The sequence below is a fragment of the Staurois parvus genome, unplaced genomic scaffold (assembly GCF_062004578.1).
Source record: "Staurois parvus isolate SC_StPar_1 unplaced genomic scaffold, SC_StPar_1.0 ptg000409l, whole genome shotgun sequence".
In the NCBI taxonomy this organism is placed as follows: domain Eukaryota; kingdom Metazoa; phylum Chordata; class Amphibia; order Anura; family Ranidae; genus Staurois; species Staurois parvus.
Window position 1 is genome coordinate 1676300 of NW_028318205.1, and position 22320 is coordinate 1698619.

At 43.7% G+C, this 22320-nt stretch overlaps 1 protein-coding gene across 1 annotated transcript in view; it reads left to right on the forward strand.

Moving 5' to 3' along the window:
• Nucleotides 1-22320, forward strand: part of TPO (thyroid peroxidase) — a 225803-nt gene that overhangs the window by 67686 nt on the left and 135797 nt on the right. The window contains exon 4 of the mRNA XM_089686702.1: nucleotides 10373-10579. Within this exon, the coding sequence (XP_089542828.1) occupies nucleotides 10373-10579 (207 nt within the window). The remainder of the gene's footprint in view (nucleotides 1-10372; nucleotides 10580-22320) is intronic.

Consider the following 22320-nt stretch of genomic DNA (forward strand, 5'->3'; position numbering starts at 1 on the left):
AGGGCAATTAGAAGTGGGGTACAAGCAGCCCTCCTGTACTGAACCTGAGCTCCACTGAGTCAGCAGGTCGGCTTGGGCCCACCAGATACTGCCCATGAGAGGCTTCAGTGCAGCATCGTCAATTGTAATTGTGGCCCCAAGGATCCTGCAAACAACTTTCTTGATCGATATATGCCAAAGCAGAAAGAGAAATTTTGGGTCCTGCTTACCTGCCATTGATTAAAGAAGGGGACTGGGGGTAGGGACTGCTTATTCAAATTGCAGAGATTCTGGGCTTCGTCCATCTGCTGCTGATTGGAGGTAGCGGGACAGGGACTGTCTATTTAAAGTCAGAGCAGCACAAGAATCTTCAGTCAGGCTCCCCCCAGCTGCTTGGAGGAGAAGGGTAATAGGGGCAGGATCTGCCCATTAAACCCTTTGCAAACAGAGGAAGTATGAGTGTGTGTGCGTTTTCCTTAAGAGCCAGGGTCCCAGCTGACACTGGAGGGCCCTATGTCTGTATTACCTCTCATTCTTTCGTCTATGTATGCCTGGATCCTATTGGATCTCATCTGTAGAGGTTGCGGTGTAGGAACCTTTGGGACATAAGAGGGTCCAAACCCCCAGTCTGTCCATGGCATGGCCATTGCTATTGCAGGGCACTACTGCTGTTCTTGCTCTGTGCCCAATGGGCATTACATACGTTTGACCCCTGCATAATGTACATTACACACAGCTGACCGCTGCACTCTGTACATCATATACTCCTGACAAATGTATTCTGTACATTACATATTTCTGAACCCTGAACTCTGAATGTAGGCTGATGTTTAATCTCATGCCACAGTGCAATTGTGCTACATAGAGATTAGAGATGAGCGAATCGAAGTAGCCGAAGTGGAATTCGAGTCGAATATCGGAAAAATTTTTCCGAAAATGGCGGCTGACATGTGCGGCGACGGAGCGGGGATGTCTGGGAAGGCGCGCAGACAAGGCGCGCTGACCCATAATGCATTCCTCAACGACATGTGATCGCATCAGCCAATCAGCAGCCAGCCAGCTAGCACTGTGTAATGGTCGAGCTATAAATAGCGGCCATTTTGGAATTCTTCATTTGCCTGCAGTCATTGAACAGAGGCAGACCGCTCTGTATTAGGGACAGGGACAGAGTTAGGGCCACAGAAACGATACTTGGGGACAGAGAAACGATACTTAGGGACAGAGAACTATTACTCAGGGACACAGATTTGTTAATTAGGGCCACAGAATCGTTACTTAGGGACAAAGAAACGCTAGTTAGGGACACAGAATTCATACTCAGGGACAGACAGAATTGTTACTGAGTGCCAGAGAATTGTTACTTAGGGCCACAGAAACGTTATTAGGGCCACAGAATTGTTACTCAGGGACAGACAGAATTGTTACTGAGTGCCAGAGAATTGTTACTTAGGGCCACAGAAACGTTATTAGGGCCACAGAATTGTTACTCAGGGACAGACAGAATTGTTACTGAGTGCCAGATAATTGTTACTTAGGGCCACAGAAACGTTATTAGGGCCACAGAATTGTTACTCAGGGACAGACAGAATTGTTACTGAGTGCCAGAGAATTGTTACTTAGGGCCACAGAAACTTTAGTTAGGGCCACAGAATTGTTACTCAGGGACAGACACAGAATTGTTACTGAGGGCCACAGAACTGTTACTTAGGGCCACAGAATTGTTACTCGCACAGACACAGAATTGTTACTCGCACAGACACAGAATTGTTACTGAGGGCCACAGAACTGTTACTTAGGGCCACAGAATTGTTACTCGCACAGACACAGAATTGTTACACAGGGACACAGAACTGTTACTGAGGGCCACAGAACCGTTACTTAGGGCCACAGAATTGTTACTCGCACAGACACAGAATTGTTACTCGCACAGACACAGAATTGTTACTCGCACAGACACAGAATTGTTACTGAGGGCCACAGAACTGTTAGTTAGGGCCACAGAATTGTTACTCGCACAGACACAGAATTGTTACTCGCACAGACACAGAATTGTTACTGAGGGCCACAGAACTGTTACTTGGGGCCACAGAAACGTTAATCAGGGACACAGAATTGTTACTGAGGGCCACAGAACTGTTACTTAGGGCCACAGAATTGTTACTCGCACAGACACAGAATTGTTACTCGCACAGACACAGAATTGTTACTGAGGGCCACAGAACTGTTACTTAGGGCCACAGAATTGTTACTCGCACAGACACAGAATTGTTACACAGGGACACAGAACTGTTACTGAGGGCCACAGAACCGTTACTTAGGGCCACAGAATTGTTACTCGCACAGACACAGAATTGTTACTCGCACAGACACAGAATTGTTACTCGCACAGACACAGAATTGTTACTCAGGGACACAGAATTGTTACTGAGGGCCACAGAACTGTTACTTAGGGCCACAGAATTGTTACTCGCACAGACACAGAATTGTTACTCAGGGACACAGAACTGTTACTTAGGGCCACAGAACTGTTACTTAGGGCCACAGAATTGTTACTCGCACAGACACAGAATTGTTACTCGCACAGACACAGAATTGTTACTCAGGGACACAGAACTGTTACTGAGGGCCACAGAACTGTTACTTAGGGCCACAGAATTGTTACTCGCACAGACACAGAATTGTTACTCGCACAGACACAGAATTGTTACTGAGGGCCACAGAACTGTTACTTGGGGCCACAGAAACGTTAATCAGGGACACAGAATTGTTACTGAGGGCCACAGAACTGTTACTTAGGGCCACAGAATTGTTACTCGCACAGACACAGAATTGTTACTCGCAAAGACACAGAATTGTTACTGAGGGCCACAGAACTGTTACTTGGGGCCACAGAAACGTTAATCAGGGACACAGAATTGTTACTGAGGGCCACAGAACTGTTAGGTCCACAGAATTGTTACTCGCACATACACAGAATTGTTACTCGCACAGACACAGAATTGTTACTGAGGGCCACAGAACTGTTACTTGGGGCCACAGAAACGTTAATCAGGGACACAGAATTGTTACTGAGGGCCACAGAACTGTTACTTAGGGCCACAGAATTGTTACTCGCACAGACACAGAATTGTTACTCAGGGACACAGAACTGTTACTGAGGGCCACAGAACTGTTACTTAGGGCCACAGAATTGTTACTCGCACAGACACAGAATTGTTACTCGCACAGACACAGAATTGTTACTCAGGGACACAGAACTGTTACTGAGGGCCACAGAACTGTTACTTAGGGCCACAGAATTGTTACTCGCACAGACACAGAATTCTTACTCGCACAGACACAGAATTGTTACTCAGGGACACAGAACTGTTACTGAGGGCCACAGAACTGTTACTTAGGGCCACAGCATTGTTACTCACACAGACACAGAATTGTTACTCGCACAGACACAGAATTGTTACTGAGGGCCACAGAACTGTTACTTGGGGCCACAGAAACGTTAATCAGGGACACAGAATTGTTACTGAGGGCCACAGAACTGTTACTTAGGGCCACAGAATTGTTACTCGCACAGACACAGAATTGTTACTCGCACAGACACAGAATTGTTACTGAGGGCCACAGAACTGTTACTTGGGGCCACAGAAACGTTAATCAGGGACACAGAATTGTTACTGAGGGCCACAGAACTGTTAGGGCCACAGAACTGTTACTCGCACAGACACAGAATTTTTACTCGCACAGACACAGAATTGTTACTGAGGGCCACAGAACTGTTACTTGGGGCCACAGAAACGTTAATCAGGGACACAGAATTGTTACTGAGGGCCACAGAACTGTTACTTAGGGCCACAGAATTGTTACTCGCACAGACACAGAATTGTTACTCAGGGACACAGAACTGTTACTGAGGGCCACAGAACTGTTACTTAGGGCCACAGAATTGTTACTCGCACAGACACAGAATTCTTACTCGCACAGACACAGAATTGTTACTCAGGGACACAGAACTGTTACTGAGGGCCACAGAACTGTTACTTAGGGCCACAGAATTGTTACTCGCACAGACACAGAATTGTTACTCGCACAGACACAGAATTGTTACTGAGGGCCACAGAACTGTTACTTAGGGCCACAGAATTGTTACTCGCACAGACACAGAATTGTTACTCGCACAGACACAGAATTGTTACTGAGGGCCACAGAACTGTTACTTGGGGCCACAGAAACGTTAATCAGGGACACAGAATTGTTACTGAGGGCCACAGAACTGTTACTTAGGGCCACAGAATTGTTACTCGCACAGACACAGAATTGTTACTCAGGGACACAGAACTGTTACTGAGGGCCACAGAACTGTTACTTAGGGCCACAGAATTGTTACTCGCACAGACACAGAATTGTTACTCGCACAGACACAGAATTGTTACTCAGGGACACAGAACTGTTACTGAGGGCCACAGAACTGTTACTTAGGGCCACAGAATTGTTACTCGCACAGACACAGAATTCTTACTCGCACAGACACAGAATTGTTACTCAGGGACACAGAACTGTTACTGAGGGCCACAGAACTGTTACTTAGGGCCACAGAATTGTTACTCGCACAGACACAGAATTGTTACTCGCACAGACACAGAATTGTTACTGAGGGCCACAGAACTGTTACTTGGGGCCACAGAAACGTTAATCAGGGACACAGAATTGTTACTGAGGGCCACAGAACTGTTACTTAGGGCCACAGAATTGTTACTCGCACAGACACAGAATTGTTATTGAGGGCCACAGAACTGTTACTTAGGGCCACAGAATTGTTACTCGCACAGACACAGAATTGTTACTCAGGGACACAGAATTGTTACTCAGGGACACATAATCGTTTAATTAAAGAGTATGTCAGACAACATGCAGAGGAGTGTCAGAGGAGGCAATGTTTTAGGAGCGAGCAGACGTGGCAGCAGAGGAAGGGGTCGAGGCAGCACTATTCGCAGCCAGAGGCCAGTGCTCCCGGTGTCATCCAGCGGTCGTGTCCACCGACAACCCTGCCGTCATCGATTGGTTGGCTCGGTCGTCTTCCTCTTCCCAGGTCACCTCTGACACCTACAGCCAACGGTCGGTGGGTACGTCAGACACAACCGTTAGTTGGCATGGCCCAGGACCAAGCCCACTGAAATCACGTGTCCTCTACCTGCCCCTGTCCTTTGGTGTTCCCTCACCAAGCAAAGTATCGCATGCTGTGGGCTCAGCCCCACTGTACAGTGAGGAAGAGCTAACAGAGGGCGGTCAGGAACGGGGGGAGACATCCGCCTTTTCAGCAGCCAGGCGAAGAAGTAGTGGCGAGGAGAGTGGCCCGGTAGCCGGTCTAGAGACAGGTCTGTCTCCTGACCCAGACGCAGCCGAGGGGGCTAGTAGTGAGGCGGAGACCCTACTTGATGATGAGGAGGTTGATCGCACTTGGCAGCCTCGTCGTCATCAGGCAATTTCTTCCGCATCATCAGGAGAAGAGGGTGGCAGCTTGGCAGTGAGCGAAACAGTCGGTGGGTTGCCCAGGAGACAGCAGCAGGGTCGCAGCAGTGTCAGTGGAAGCAGTGTCAGTGGAGCCAAACGGCCACGGAGTAGAGCACCAGCTCCACTGCAGCCTACCACCACGGCCAGTAGTGATGCCGGTGTGCACGGAGGAAGCAGTAGTCAGCCAGTGAGGAGTATCGGGGGCAAAGTTTCCTACTCGGCGGTGTGGCAATTTTTCGTCAAGCCGCCCGAGGAAGTAAACGTAGCCGTATGTCGACTATGTGGCCAGAAAGTCAAGCGTGGCCAGGGGGCCCATGTTGGGACTACAGCATTGCGGCAGCATATGCAGCGTCGCCATTTGGTGGCCTGGGAAAACCGTGATAAAGATACGGCGGTTCTGCCCGCCCCAGCCCCCGCTCCATCACCCGCTCCATTACTTGCTCCGTCACCCAACGTCAATCGCCCTCCATCAGCCAGTCAAGGCTCCAACACCTCTGCTGAGGGGAGTTGTCGCTCGTTGGCATCTTCTGCTCGTTCAGATGCTCCTTCTCCTGCTACTCCTCTTCACGGATTCCGTCAGCAGTCTTTCTTGGAATCCGTTTCCAAGAGACAACAGTTTGTGAGCACGCACCCGACGGTGCAAAAGCTGAACGTCCTCCTGTCCAAGTTGCTGGTGCTGCAGTCCCTCCCTTTTCAATCCCCTTGACTACTGGTCAACGAAACTTGACCTTTGGCCCCAACTAGCTGAATTTGCCCTTGAAAGGCTGTCATGCCCGGCCAGTAGCGTGGCATCGGAGCGCGTGTTTAGTGCGGCAGGAGGTATTGTAACTCCGCGGAGGACACGACTGTCCACCCAAAGTGTGGAGAGACTCACGTTTGTGAAAATGAATCAGGCGTGGATTAGTCTGGATTTCAAACCACCAGTTCCTGACACAACTGACTAAATAAGCCATGAATCATGCCTCAAACATGTGCCACTTTGAGGTCTCCTCACACACTGCTGGTGTGTTGAATTTTTTGACATAGGGTGCTGGCAGATTACGGGCCTCCCATTGCTGCTGCCAGGCCCCTAATCTGCCATAGGCCCCTATATACCGCCTCCTCATGCTGCTGCCAGGTCCAGAGTCTCTCATGGGTCCCTGTACGGCCTCCCATTGCTGCTGTCTCCATCGCCACACTCTGCCATGTGCCACTTTCAGGTCTCCTCACACACTGCTGGTGTGTAGAATTTTTTGACATAGGGTGCTGGCAGATTACGGGCCTCCCATAGCTGCTGCCAGGCCCCTAATCTGCCATAGGCCCCTATATACCGCCTCCTCATGCTGCTGCCAGGTCCAGAGTCTCTCATGGGTCCCTGTACGGCCTGCCATTGCTGCTGTCTCCATCGCCACACTCTGCCATGTGCCACTTTCAGGTCTCCTCACACACTGCTGGTGTGTAGAATTTTTTGACATAGGGTGCTGGCAGATTACGGGCCTCCCATTGCTGCTGCCAGGCCCCTAATCTGCCATAGGCCCCTATATACCGCCTCCTCATGCTGCTGCCAGGGCCAGAGTCTCTCATGGGTCCCTGTACGGCCTCCCATTGCTGCTGTCTCCATCGCCACACTCTGCCATGTGCCACTTTCAGGTCTCCTCACACACTGCTGGTGTGTAGAATTTTTTGACATAGGGTGCTGGCAGATTACGGGCCTCCCATTGCTGCTGCCAGGCCCCTAATCTGCCATAGGCCCCTATATACCGCCTCCTCATGCTGCTGCCAGGTCCAGAGTCTCTCATGGGTCCCTGTACGGCCTCCCATTGCTGCTGTCTCCATCGCCACACTCTGCCATGTGCCACTTTCAGGTCTCCTCACACTGCTGGTGTGTAGAATTTTTTGACATAGGGTGCTGGCAGATTACGGGCCTCCCATAGCTGCTGCCAGGCCCCTAATCTGCCATAGGCCCCTATATACCGCCTCCTCATGCTGCTGCCAGGTCCAGAGTCTCTCATGGGTCCCTGTACGGCCTCCCATTGCTGCTGTCTCCATCGCCACACTCTGCCATGTGCCACTTTTAGGTCTCCTCACACTGCTGGTGTGTTCAATTTTTTGACATAGGGTGCTGGCAGATTACGGGCCTCCCATTGCTGCTGCCAGGCACGTAATCTGCCATGGGCCCCCGTACCGACTCCTCATGCTGTGACGTTGCAACAAGGTGGAATTCAACCCTACATATGTTAGACCGCCTTTACGAACAGCGAAAGGCCATCACAGATTTCCTGATGTTAAAAGCGGATAAAGGTACTCCCTGTGTAACTTAGATGTCAGCCATTGGCAGCTCATGCGCGACACCTGCGCTTGCTCAGGCCCTTTGAGGAGGCCACGCTATTCGTGAGTCGGCAGGACTATGGGATGAACGACGTCATTCCTCTGTTGCACGTCCTGGAACAAATGCTGTTAACAATGGCTGGTCAGGGTGCGGTAGACGTGGCGCACAGATCTCAACGCCACATGACCCCTGTGGGGGCAGGACAGGAAGAAGAGGAGGAGGTAGAGGAGGACATTGGTGCTCAGGAATTATTGAGTGAAATGGGTGGTTTTTCCACTCAGCGGACAGGAGTGGAGGAGCAGGAGCATCTGGTAGAGGAGGAGGAGGAGGAGGAGACAGAGGACCCAGACGCACCGTGGCAGTATGCTGTGGAGATGGAGGTAGGGAGTCCCTCGCATTCCTTGGCACAAATGGCCCATAGCATGCTCGCTTGCTTGCGTAGCGACAGCCGAATAATAACCATCAGACAGAGGGATGACTTTTGGCTGTCCACCTTGTTGGACCCTCGCTACCGTTCAAAAATGGTGGCCTTTTTCACACCTGCTGAGAGGGAGGCCAAAATAACGTACTATAAAAACCACCTATGTAGTCAGCTGGTCTCTGCCTTTCTGCGCCAACGTCCATCCTCAGACACTGTGGGCCCTGTGCGCTCGCGTTCCGCTGCCATGGCAGCAGGGGAGGGGTGGGGTGGTAGGAGCAGTGGCAGCTCCACCAGCAGCGGCTGCCTCAGTCTGCAGTCGATGATGAGTAGCTTTCTTCACCAGCAGTGAGGAAACTACTAACCAGCCGCAGCAGCAGCAGCATCAGGTGGACCTGGAGCAGGACCTCAAACAACAGGCTTAGGCCTACTTGGACAGCACCCTGCCAACCGAGGTAGACAATCCCCTTGACTACTGGGCAACAAAACTTGACCTTTGACCCCAACTAGCTGAATTTGCCCTTGAAAGGCTGTCATGCCCGGCCAGTAGCGTGGCATCGGAGCGCGTGTTTAGTGCGGCAGGAGGTATTGCAACTCCGCGGAGGACACGACTGTCCACCCAAAGTGTGGAGAGACTCACGTTTGTGAAAATGAATCAGGCGTGGATTAGTCTGGATTTCAAACCACTAGTTCCTGACACAACTGACTAAATCCGCCATGAATCATGCCCCAAACATGTGCCACTTTCAGGTCTCCTCACACACTGCTTGTGTTTTCAATTTTTTGACATAGGGTGCTGGCAGATTACGGGCCTCCCATAGCTGCTGCCAGGCCCCTAATCTGCCATGGGCCCCTATATACCGCCTCCTCATGCTGCTGCCAGGTCCAGAGTGTCTCATGCCATGTGCCACTTTCAGGTCTCCTCACACACTGCTGGTGTGTTCAATTTTTTGTCATAGGGTGCTGGCAGATTACGGGCCTCCTATAGCTGCTGCCAGGCCCCTAATCTGCCATGGGCCCCTATACCGCCTCCTCATGCTGCTGCCAGGTCCAGAGTCTCTCATGGGTCCCTGTACGGCCTCCCATTGCTGCTGTCTCCATCGCCACACTCTGCCATGTGCCACTTTCAGGTCTCCTCACACACTGCTGGTGTTTTCCATTTTTTGTCATAGGGTGCTGGCAGATTACGGGCCTCCCATTGCTGCTGCCAGGCCTGTAATCTGCCATGGGCCCCCGTACCGCCTGGTCACGCTGCTGCTGGGTCCACAGTGTGACATGGGTCCTTGTACCGCCTCCCATTGCTCCCACTACATGTGCCACTTTCAGGTCTCCTCACACTCCTGCTGGTTTCCATTTTGTCATAGGTTGCTGTATGGCCTCCCATTGCTGCTGCCTCCACCGCCACACTGTGGCTCCAAACACTGGTTTTGGCCCCGTGACTGGCCAAATGAGTGAAGTGTGCGGTGATTCTAAGATCGACGGCACTCATCTGCATGTCATACTGAGTGACAGTATTATTTCTCTTCCCCAGCAGACTCCAAGGGCATTTAAATTAAAGGTACAGTGTTCTGCACTAATATTAAGTCTCTCTGAAGCCTAGAAACACCCTTTTTTAAGTTAAATTCACAGCGAATTTATTCGACTCAAATCGAATATTGTCCACGAATTCGCCGAATCAGTCGAATCGAATTTTTCATTTCTTCGCTCATCTCTAATAGAGATCATGTTCCACCTTATTTTTCACCTCTAGCTGTCCAAGGATGCCTCTAAATTTTTACACTCCTGTGATAGGTAATAAAAAATTGTTATGGGGTGACAAAAAATGGTGTATTAATGTTTCTAACAAACTTACTGGGAAGTTCATTGTGCTTCTGTTTCTTCTCCCCCAGCTCTCTAAGATCCATATGCATTTGAGAACAGAGGGTATGTGATTACTTATATAAAAGGGGAAAAAGTTATTTAGAATGTTTTTTATATGTATACACAAATGTTTTGTCTTTCATTTCTATTTTAAATTGAATGTGTTGTTTTACAAGATGGGGGTTCACATATAGTTTAAACCCTTACAACTATGCATTACAATACTTCATTACGCAATTGTATTATGTTTAATTTAGAAGTTAAAATAGCATTTTTTATTTTGTTTTTACTTTTTTCAGGTGAGAGAAGTTACAAAGAAAATAATCCATGCATCAAACAAGGATTTTCAGGATGATAGTTTATATTCCCATATAATTATTGAATGGGGCCAGTATATAGCCCATGACATGGCGTTTACACCACAAAGTATTACAAAATGGCCAACAATGTGGGGAGTGGACTGTGGCTCTACATGTGACAATCAAAAGTCCTGTTATCCTATAAAGGTAAACAATCACTTTTCCACCTCATTTGTCTATTCCTAACATTTCTTTTTAAAGCTGTGTGAAGTGAAGATTCAAATAAGGTTAATGAAGATAATTCTAGTAAGGATCATGACCACCAACAGATAAGCTAAAAGGGAAAGAAGAAAACATTTTAAAGTGCTATATATTGATATTTTAAGAAGACGTTCATGGTAATAGCTATCAGAAATGTGGGGCCGTGTAAAGAATAAGGTTACTACATAAAATAAGCAAATTGACCATGTAATTTCAAAAGATCTTACATAGCTATGGACAAGTGGCAATACTTGCATATAATGAGTTATATTGCTTGCTTGTTTACATGTGTAATGCACATCAACACTAGGGAAGAACCTTGGGTTTGAGTCAAGGATGGTTTCGCTGACAATTATTTCTGCTGTTCATCTCACCAATTACCAATGACGCACTGCCTGGCCTTTGAACTGTAATCAAGTGGCCAATAATAGGGTTTTTTTTACAAGCCAACGATCTCACTATAAAAACCAGGTTTCCCTACAACCTTTTGTCAGTGTGTAGGGAGAGCTGACAGCTATACACAGTGCTGTATTATGGTATATTGTGCAGGGAGATGTAGTTCAGCAATGATTACAAAACCCCAGCTGTTGATGTTATTGACACATTTTTTCCTAATAATTTGCCTACCAAACAAGTTGTATCCTAGACCATGACCAGATCCTGCCAGTACCCCTGGTCTGCAACTATTAACAGCTCTTGCCACCTCTCCTGGACTGCCACTATTACCAGCTTCTGACACTTCTGCTGGTCTGCCACCAATACCATCTCTTGCAATCTCTGCTGGCCTGCCACCGTTACCAGCTCCTGTGGGCCTCTCCTGCCCTTTTTTTATTGCTGCAGCACTGTAAAGTGCAATACAACTTCCAATGTTTGCTGCAGAGTAAATCATGCTCTGTCTTTCCTAATCTGTGGCCTATATCTGCTCTATAGCTTTTGTCCCTCTGAAATACTACACTGTAATGTTTAAATCAAGATAAAAACTGACTTGCCTCTTCCTGTTACATTGAGACGTGAAAAAACTGTTTTCATTCTGTGCAGCAACTGTAAAATATGTATGGGTGTCCTCTGTGAAATAATACGTTTTTATTTCTTGATAAACCCTGCCTTGTCTATTACTCTTCATTGTGGTCTACTATGCATAGTATGCAATGACAATTCTGGCTATCATCTGTGAAATAATACACTCTAAATTTCTATTTTTTATAAAATCCGCCATGTCTCTCCCTCTTAGATTGCTGCCTAATAAAGCTGTTTCCCACTCTGTATCAACCTAATAATCTTTCTGGCTATGTAATAATACACTTTTGTTTATAATTTCTGAAACCAAACCTTCAGCCTCATCTCTCTAATTTACATTGCAGCATAATAAATCTGCTTAAATACTGTGAATTGACTGTGCAATATTTTTGGCTATTGTCTTTGAAATAATACAGTCTAATTTTTATTTCTTGGTAAAAGTCTGCCTCATTTCTCCCTCTTACATTGAGGCTCAATAAAGCTATTTATATACTGTACACTGACTGTACCCAATTTTTGGCTTCAGTTTTATCTCCTGATAAAACCTGCCTCATCTCTCCCTTTTAGTTTGTGGCCTTGTCTTTCTCTCTTGCATTGTATAAAGCAGCTTACATACTGGTGTCTTAAAGTAGATGTAAACCTATATTGACTGCTGTGTAATTAGTGGAAATGTGGGGGGAGAAAGAATTTTACATGTTAATTCTGCTGATGTGTCTCCAGCAGCCTCTTTGCAACCTCTTCTAATGCTCAGTCATAACAGACTAAATGTGTGAATTAAAAGAAAGTGGTTTTCATGCACACTTGAGGCAGAGGAGGAAAATAGTGCATTTGAAGAACTCTAAAAGAAAGGTGCTACTATTCTCCCTTGAGAAACAAAGAAGATGTGCCTTTTCTTGCCAACTTGTCTCTATGACGTGCTGCTCCCACCAAACTCTGTGGTTCACAGTCACATTTCTCCTCATGTATATGGTACCCAAATGGCTGTTACTTTTCCCACGGCTGATACTGTGCATGCAAAGGCTGCAGACCACAAAGATACTGTTGGCAGCAGATATAATAAAAATGCGCACACTGCAGAGCCCTTTCTATGTGCTGCCTATTCAAGTGCTCACATACTGTCCTGACACTGGCCAGTTTCTATCAAACACATACCTGTAATCGGTATTCTGAATATTTTGGGAATAATTGGGTGTGGAGATAGGAGGGGATTTGGGTAATGTTGGGTTGTAGGTGTGAAGTGATTTGGTGCACTCTGTTTTGATATTTTATTAAGCTTTTAAAACAATGCATTGTGGAACTGTGAAAAAAAGCTCACAAACTATCCTATTAAACTGTTGTGTCACTATCCAATGTATATGAAGTTGAGGACTGTAGCTTTACTTTTTTAAATATAAACTTTCCTTTTAGATCTTTTAGAGCTTTTAGATCTGCCCTGGCTCCTACTTCCAATGGTCAATTTAGGCCTATAGAAATCAGGCATTGCAGCCAAAACAACCTAAGAAAATATTTTCTTTCAAATTGTAATGTATCTGATTGGGGTGCTGCTGTTGTTGTTATGTCAACTAATGTAAATATAAATAAAATCAATTACACATGAAAATAATGCAATGAGAGAATATAGTGTCACTGAAGCTGAGATCTATACTGTTCTGTAATGCCACATACAGCTTAAAGGTATCTTTCCAGCTTGTAATTAAAAGGACTGGTGTTTTTTTTGTCACCCTTGAAGTTACTTTACTGAAGTAAAGATGGACCCTCTCTCATCTGTATGGTATTTTTTAAATTTTTTGCATTAGTATATGTCCCTGTTGGCAGTATCCAGCTCTCCATGTCCCTTGTTTGACAGTCCCATGCCCATTAGCCTTGAAAATGGCCAGCATTGATTTACAAGGTTTGCTCACATAGACATCAATGGGGTGCAGATTTAGGTTTCCAGTTTTCAGACTTTAACAGAGGTTCAAAAAATGCCCTGCAAACTGAACCTAAACACATTCGCTCATCACTAAATAACGCAATCTTTTTACACATTTTCAGAAATCTTACATGTGCACAATGCCATGCACTAATACAATATAGTCCTAGCTACACAATTTTTTTTTACTTTCTTTCTCATTCCATGTTTAGATGACCATTTCACCAGAAGGGTCTCTCGTGACTTTCCCCCTTGTCTGCTGGTGTAGGATTTGATAATCATTTGAATCAGTTGAAATTAAATTACCAAGTGCCATTGTGGAGAGTAGGTAGAACTGGGATTTCAGCAAAATATTACACTCTGATACATTGTTTTTTCACTTTTTAACTTTCCTGTGTAAAGAGCAATTAAAATTGTATCAATCTTTATACTGAAAGTTCTACTCTAGGGTAAATTTTGTTTTAGTAAAAGACAAAGAGGCTAAGGAAAAAAATTCATAGCAAAAAAAATTGAGAGAGTGATTTAAAAATAATTAGAAATTAAAGTTTAATACATAAAACTAAGCTATGTGAGACCTGGTGCTATAAACCATTAACAGAAAATACTGGGAATGTTACAGCACAGTTGCAAATTGCATATTTAAGCACAACTATAACTAATATGACAAAGAAAACTTACATCGTTAAGATCATCTATTCTAAATGTCAGCTATATACAGCTAGCCAGATATATTTGATGAAGGTCATGCAACAGTACAGTACAACACATTATCTTTCACTAGATTAATGCATAGTCACATATTCTCATATTACACAAATGTTCAATCAAATGCATTTACCCCCACAAGCGCTGTTATCTTGATGAAATAAATATGGTTGACTGGAAAGATACAGCTGCTTGACTTTTCCTTCAAAATGAATGTCAGTGGTGCCTATAAGATAGCAAACCCCCCAGAGGCATTAAAGTTGGATTTATACTTCCTCTTATGCTACTATCTTATATTAGCCCTCTCCTATTCCAGTTGACTGACATGGCTTAGTATCAAACAACAAGATAACAAGGTCAGACTTCTTTAGACACACAAGTTACACTAACATTGGAGGCAGAGATACCCAATGTGCATCAATACACCTAGGATAAAAGTGCATGTCAAGCCAAAATTTTCTTTAATAATTTTGGAAATTGAAGGGAAGGGCTAGACATTCTGTTTTTACTGCTATCTGGGGCTCTGTTGGAGAGATTACATCTCACTCCCTGTCCTGCTGACATTTTACCAGACCTGATCCTCTTCTTCTCAGGTTCCCTGCCAGCGCTTCTTGCTCCTCCCCCCAGCTGAGTGCGTGCTTGCTCCTGAGCGGGCTCTGTGTGTCTATCAGCCCCAACCCCTGCTCCCTCCACACTGGCTGCTGTGTCACAGCGGATCACGGAAAGAGCTGAAGATGTCGGCTCGGTCATGTGATCAGCTGTGTCCAATCACAGCTGATCACATGTAAACATGGAAATGCCGGTTATCGGCATTTCTCTCCTCTCGAGCTGTCACGCTGACAGCTCGAGAAGAGGGGAGAGCCGGTAATCGGCTTTCCGCGGAGGGGACATGTACACTGATCATCAGGGCACTGATGATCAGTGTGGCCCCAGAAGTGCCACCTGTCAGTGTCCATTAGTGCCAGCTGTCAGTGCTCATCAGTGCCAGTGCCCATCAGTGCCATTGCCCATCAGTGCCACATCAATGCCACATATCAGTGCATACCAGTGCACATCAATGTCACCCATCAGTGCCAGTCAGTGCCACCTATCAATGCTAATCAGTGCCACCTATCAGTGCTGCCAATCAGTGCCACCTATCAGTGTTCATCAGTGCCGCCTATCCATGCCCATCAGTGACGTCTAACAGTGCCAGTCAGTGCCACCTAACAGTGCCAGTCAGTGCCGCCTATCAGTGCCAGTCAGTGTCGCCTACCAGTGCCAGTCAGTGCTGCCTATCAGTGCCAGTCAGTGCTGCCTAACAGTGCCAGTCAGTGCTGCCTAACAGTGCCACCTATCAGTGCCATATATCAGTGTGATGTATCAGTGTCATGTATCAGTGCTGCCTTTCAGTGCCCATCAGTGATGCCTCTCAATGCCCATCAGTGCAACCTACCAGTGCCTCCTCATCAGTGCCCATCAGTGCCACCTATCAGTGTCCATCAGTGCAGCCTATCAGTGCCCATCACTGCAGCCTCATTAGCGCACATCAGTGAAGGAGAAAAATCACTTATTTACAAAATTGTATAACAAAAACTAAGAAAAAACATTTTTTTTTCAAAATTTTCAGTGGTTTTTGGTTTGTTTAAGAAAAAATAAAAATCCCAGAGGTGATTAAATACCACCAAAAGAAAGCTCTATCTGTCTAAAAAAAATGATACAAATTTCATATGGGTACAGTGTTGCATGACCGCGCAATTGTAATTCAAAATGTGACAGCGCTGAAAGCTGGAGATATGCCTGGGCAGGAAGGGGTTATAAGTGCCCTGTAGGCTAGTGGTTAAAAAAACAAAAACTTGTAGTCTTTCTCTACTAGCGGTTTGCTTCTAGGTGTACAGTTCCAGAGGGGTTGAGTCAGTAAATACAGAGTAACTTTTTTACCACAAAAACAGGCACAAACAGCAAAATACAGTACGAGGACCCAGCAGCACTAACAAGTAGGGTGAAAGCCTGGAACCTTTAGGTATACGCTTGTATGTGTGTGGGTGACTGTGTGCTACACATAGTAGTCCTGATGACTCAAGTCAAGGACTATGGTGGCTGTATTAGTCATCATAAATTAAATTGTCAGGATTAGAAACCTATGTTATTCATCTTTGATAAAGATTTACTATTTTAATTCTGATCGGGGTACCTCAGATTGCCCACTAACATGTTAAGTATCACTCTTTATTTTGGGCAAAATGTTTCTGATTTTAACCGCCATCCTATAGCACAAATACTGCTACAGGGCAGCAGGGCTGCACAAAATCAGCACACAGCTAACCCTTTGATCGCTCCAGATGTTAACCCCTTCTTGTCTAGTGTCATTATTACAGACATCTAGCAGAATACATTTTGGCCTAAATTGATACCGAAATTTGAATTTTAAAATTATTTACTGGATATGTTTTATAGCAAAAAGTCAAAAATATATATATTTTTTTATTTGTTCTTTTGTTTATAGCACACAAAATAAAAACTGCAGAGGCAATCAAATACCATCAAAAGAAAGCTCTATTTGTGGGGGCAAAAAAGGAAATACATTTAATTTGGGTGCAGCATTGCATGAGCGTGCAATTGTCAGTGAATGCAACACAGCGCCGTATCGCAAACAATGGCCTGGTCAGGAAGGGGGGTAAATCCTCTGGAGGGCAAGAGGTTAATAGAAATGATATGGAGGGGGTTGGTGAACTTGGGCAAATAAATCTTATCCTACCTTAGCAGAATTGAAGATTCCACTGACTGCAGCAATCCTTTACAGGTTTCATTATCCTTTGGTAGCCTTTCCTTATACTGTATGTCTGTATGTAAAGGATTTACAATACATCATAATGACTTATCATTCATCAGAAAAATAAGCACTTTAAGGTGCTATCACTCGACTCATCCCTAAGGATCATATCATTCCCTAAAGCTGCCGATACACCACAAGATCATTCTTGAGAAGCTGAAATCTATCTTTTCTCACTGCAAGAATTGTACAGGAACCCAGACTCAACAATTCTACAGAATTTATCTTCAGTGAAAATTACTGAGACTGACAAAAAAATATATAACACAAATATGTGTTAATAATTTGTTCTTTAGTCTTTGCTATCCTTTGACAAAGATTGATTAACAAAGGTACAAAAAGTACTAAAAAAGCCACAAATATAAAATACTGTTTTGGATAGCACCTTATAGCCCATTTGCTAAAGAAACCGTGATGGTGAAAACAAAATTGAGTTCCGTGCCAACATCATCTTTACTATTGCTAATAAAACCTTGTAATAAACATATTCAACATATTCACATCATTTGCAAAATAAATGACTAATTTTTCTTTGTCAATATGTATTTTTTCTGCTGAAATACAGACAAAAGGCTATATTTGACTATTAGGAAAAACTCTGCATAGGAAATAGACCAGATAGCATCAAGTCAAAATAAACAGTCCTTTAGTATAACCATTAGTTGAATATTATGAAGACAAGTTTCTATCTCAGCAGAAAAAGAACGCAATGTGATGGATTTACTAAAGGCTAATAGACCATGCACTTTGCAAGTGCAGTTGAACTCATTTCCCTAGAGCAGCGGTCTCCAAACTTTCTAAACAAAGGGCCAGTTTACTGTCCTTCAGTCTTTAGGTGGACTGGACTATAGCCAACGGGAATACAAAATGTCCCAGCTTCAGTAGGAGTAAACAGTCTCCTATCATTGTGTGACAGTGGGAGGAATTGTGCCTCATCATTGGTGTCATTGAGAGATATTGTGCCCCTTCATTGGTGACATTAGACCCCATTATTGGTGTCATTTGGGGGAACTATGCCCCATCAATTTTCTCAATGGTAGGAATTCACCCATCATTGGTGTCATTAGGAGGAATTATGCCTTTCATTGGTATCAGTGAATTAAATAGTGTCCCAAGGACCATATAAAAGCAAGCAAAAGGCTGCATTTGGCCCCTGGGCCGCAGTTTGGAGACCACTGCCCTAGAGCTTACTAAATGCAGTAAAACTCTTCTGATTTCCATCAACGAATCATATGCAAGCAAACATTTTTTTTCCATTGCACCAGATGGGGTATTCTTTACAAACTGAAGCTTTACCACATTATATTTACTAAGGAAAATGAGTGCAGCTGCACTTGCAAAGAACACCCCATTGAGGCTAAGTTACTAAAGAAGTTGAGAATCTTCACACAATAAACTATATGAATATCCATTTTATTATCCAGTCATATATAGATATAAGTAACCAGGAATTTGCTGTTCACATGACTGGACAAATGAAGTGAATATTCAAACAATTTATGTATTTTACAATTGTGTGAAGATTCTCAACTCTTTTAGTAAAGCAGCCTCATAGACTAACGGATTGTAGTAATTTATTTTGCAAATTACTAAGCATTAGGGTCCTATGATGTGGATATGTTAGCCATTACTTTCTTTTTAATACATGATTTTAAAAGAAATATTACGGATGCTGTTTTAAATTGTGCACCTTCAATTTGACCAGATCTATTTTTAATACCAACACAGTTGAATGAACAAAAAATTGTACAGCATTTAAATTAACATTGATGTAATGTCTGTTGGTACCTTAAAGTGGAACTTCACTCTCTCAATCAACATTGACTATTTTTATTATATTATATTATATTTTTATTTATTATTAGCCTTATTCTGTTAGCATTAGTAAATAGATAGGAAAGTACTGTATATCATATTTACTTGTTTTATACTTTTTTTTCAACATTTCTTCACTCACTTCCTGGTTTCAATGCCTGGGTAAATGATGTCATACATCTCAGACGTTTTCAGGAGGGGGTTTCTCAGCTAAGCACACCCTCCTGCATGCATGCCTGAGTTAAGGGCAGATGGATTCCAGGAAGTAAATGCTACATGAATCACCTGCCCTTACTCAAGATGGCCACTGCCAGAAATGCTAGGGGGTGTTTTTTAAAGTGATTTCTCAGTAAAATAAAGCATGGAGACATGAATAATGGGTGAGTTTGCTTTGAATATTACAAATGAATTAAATAATTTTTTTTGACTTGTGGTGCTCAGATTCAGTATAGTTCCACTTTAAATATACCTCAGATAGCAAAATATAGTGTTCATTATCAAATGAACACAAATACCAATAATTTGATGTTTGCATCATGAAAGCAGCTGTTAGTCTAATTATTCTAAGCGTTTCACTTACTCTGCCATTCTTTGCACTAGCTTCGATTTTTGTACAAAACAGAAATCAGGATTCTCATTAGTACTCACAAAGCCCTCATTATGCTGCACCACTGCTTTAGATCTCTTCTATTTCCGCATATCAGCCCCATGTCTGCCCTCCAATCTGCTGATGATGACCTACAACTCTCAACTTTCCCTGCTGCACCTGTTTTATGTAATCCTCTAAAATGAACTATTTAACTGTGCTCTGATCTTCAAAGTTTTGTGCATCACTAGGAAACGCTGTAATTGGCAAAATTATACCTAACCACATTGTCCTGCCATTCTTTAATAATTGTTATTCTCAGTCATCTTTTATGCATAAAATTATTTAACTTTATAACAATGTGCTGTTCATTGAACACATAGGAACTCAAAGTCCTCACTGGTGCAAATAACTTCTGTACATTAATATGACAATTTTGTGATATTTAGCAGTATTGAATATATAACACAGAGCCCAACATTCAGAGTGGAGCAGTATGTACCATATTGTACAGAGCACAGAATGGAGAATTCTGAAGTATGCCACATACAGCCAGGGGTGGATTGACCATTTGGAAACTCGGGCACTGCCCGAGGGCCCGGGGTCAGTAGGGGGCCCCATGAGATGCCCCTGGTACCTTTTTCTTAGGCTTTTTTGAGTTTGGGCAAGGACACAGGGGCCCCATGATCCCCTATTGCCCGGGGGCCCCATGAGTTGTCAGTCCGCCCCTGCAAACAGCACATCATACAGAAAGAACAATCTAGAGGGGAGAACCTCTGGGGAAATCAAGAATGGAAAAAGACCTGGAGGTCTAGTACAGTGTTTCTCAAACTTTTTCAGTCAAGGCACCCTTTAAAATTATGGACAGTCCCGAGGCACTCTTTAAAATTAGAACCAGTCTTGAGGCACCCCATTCTAAAATGGGGTGCCTCAAGACTGTCCATAGTTTTAAAAGGGAACCCCATTCTAAAATATGAAAAACTATTCTAATAGTTTTATATAATGCAGCAACATGTAGGACTTATTCTTCCAAAGCAAATACACTTTTGCACATTGGTACTGAGTAGTATTCCAGTGTTTCTCTTCTCCCTCAGTTTTCTCCATCACTGAGCTAATGTGACCCCAGCATTGATGGAGAGGGGCAGGGGAGGGGCAAACTAGGGTGCTGTGCAGGCAGCTGACATCCTCCTTATCAACTGATGATGTCATTGGTTGTCAGGACACCGGCGGCTAAAAGGTCATAATGGTGCACAATGAAAACCTGTGGCTTTGTGTAACTAAAAGCCAAGCTTGTTTCACCCACTGGCTTCTATACAGGTTTAGGGAAATTTTTTGAAATTTTGCCAAGGCACCCCTGAAGAAACCTCAGGCACTCCAGGGTGCCTGGGCACCCTGGTTGAGAAAGTCTGGTCTAGTAGATGGCATGCAGTGTCACGCTGCAGCAAGCAAGACCAGGAGACTATTAGCATGAATTTAAAAGGGTATTTACTCAAGAGATAAAACTATAATTCTACCGCTTTACAAAATTCTGGTTTGGCCGCATCTTGAGTATGCCTTCCAATTTTGATTGCCGATTTTCAGGAAGGATGCGCTTGAACTGGATAGAGTCCTGAGAAGGGCAACAAAGCTGATAAGGGGGATGGAGGACCTCAGTTATGAGGAAAGACTACAAACATTAAACGTATCCTCCCTAGAGAACAGGCGCATAAGAGGGAATATTATAGCAATATACAAATCTTTGAATGATGGCTTTAGCATTGCGAGGAAACTATTAAACCTAAGGTCATTAACCACTTGCCATCTTGAGGATTTACCCCCTTAATGACCAGGCCTCTTTTTGCTATTCAGCACTGCACTATTTCAAATGATAATTGCGCGGTCATGAAATGCTGTACCCAAACGAAATTTACGTCCTTTTTTTCACACAAATAGAGCTTTCTTTTGGTGGTATTTGATCACTTGTGCGCTTTTTATTTTTTTGCGCTATAAAAAAAAAAAAAGTTAAAGAAAAATGATATTTTTTACTTTCAGTTATAAAAAAATAAATAGTAAACTCATAGTTAGTCATTAATTAAGGCCAAAATGTATTCTGCTACATGTTTTTGGTAAAAAAAAATTCCAATAAGTGTATATTGATTGCTTTGTGTGAACGTTATAGCATCTACAAACTATGGTATAGATACTGCAATTTACTCCATTTTTTTGCTATACAGCGCTGCACTAGTGTAACTGAAAATTGCGTGGTCATGCAATACGATACATAAATGAAATTTATGTTCTTTTTTCACACAAATAGAGCTTTCGTTTGGTGGTATTTGATCACCTGTGCAATTTTTATTTTTGGCACTATAAACAAAAACATTTTGAAAAAAAAACATTTTAAAAAAAATTTTCTAATTTCTGTCATAAAAAATATAAAAAAAAACCTAAAATTTCATCATAAAATTAGGCCAAAATGTATTCTGCTACATGTTTTTGGTTAAGAAAATCCCAGTAAGTGTATATTGATTGCTTTGTGTGAAAGTTATAGCATCTACAAACTATGGTATAGATAATTGAATTTACACAGCTTTTACTTTCTGACTGCCTATCACATTTCTTGAGGTGCTAAAATACCGGGACAGTACAAACACCCCCAAATGACCCTTTTTGGAAAGTAGACACCCTAAGCTATCTGCTGAGAGGCATATTGAGTCCATGGAAGATTTATTTTTCTTCACAAGTTTTTGGAAAATGCCAAAAACATTTTTTGTTTTTACACAAAGTTGTCATTTAAATTATATATTTCTCACACAAGCCATGGGTATATGTGGAATTACACCCCAAAACACATTCTGCTA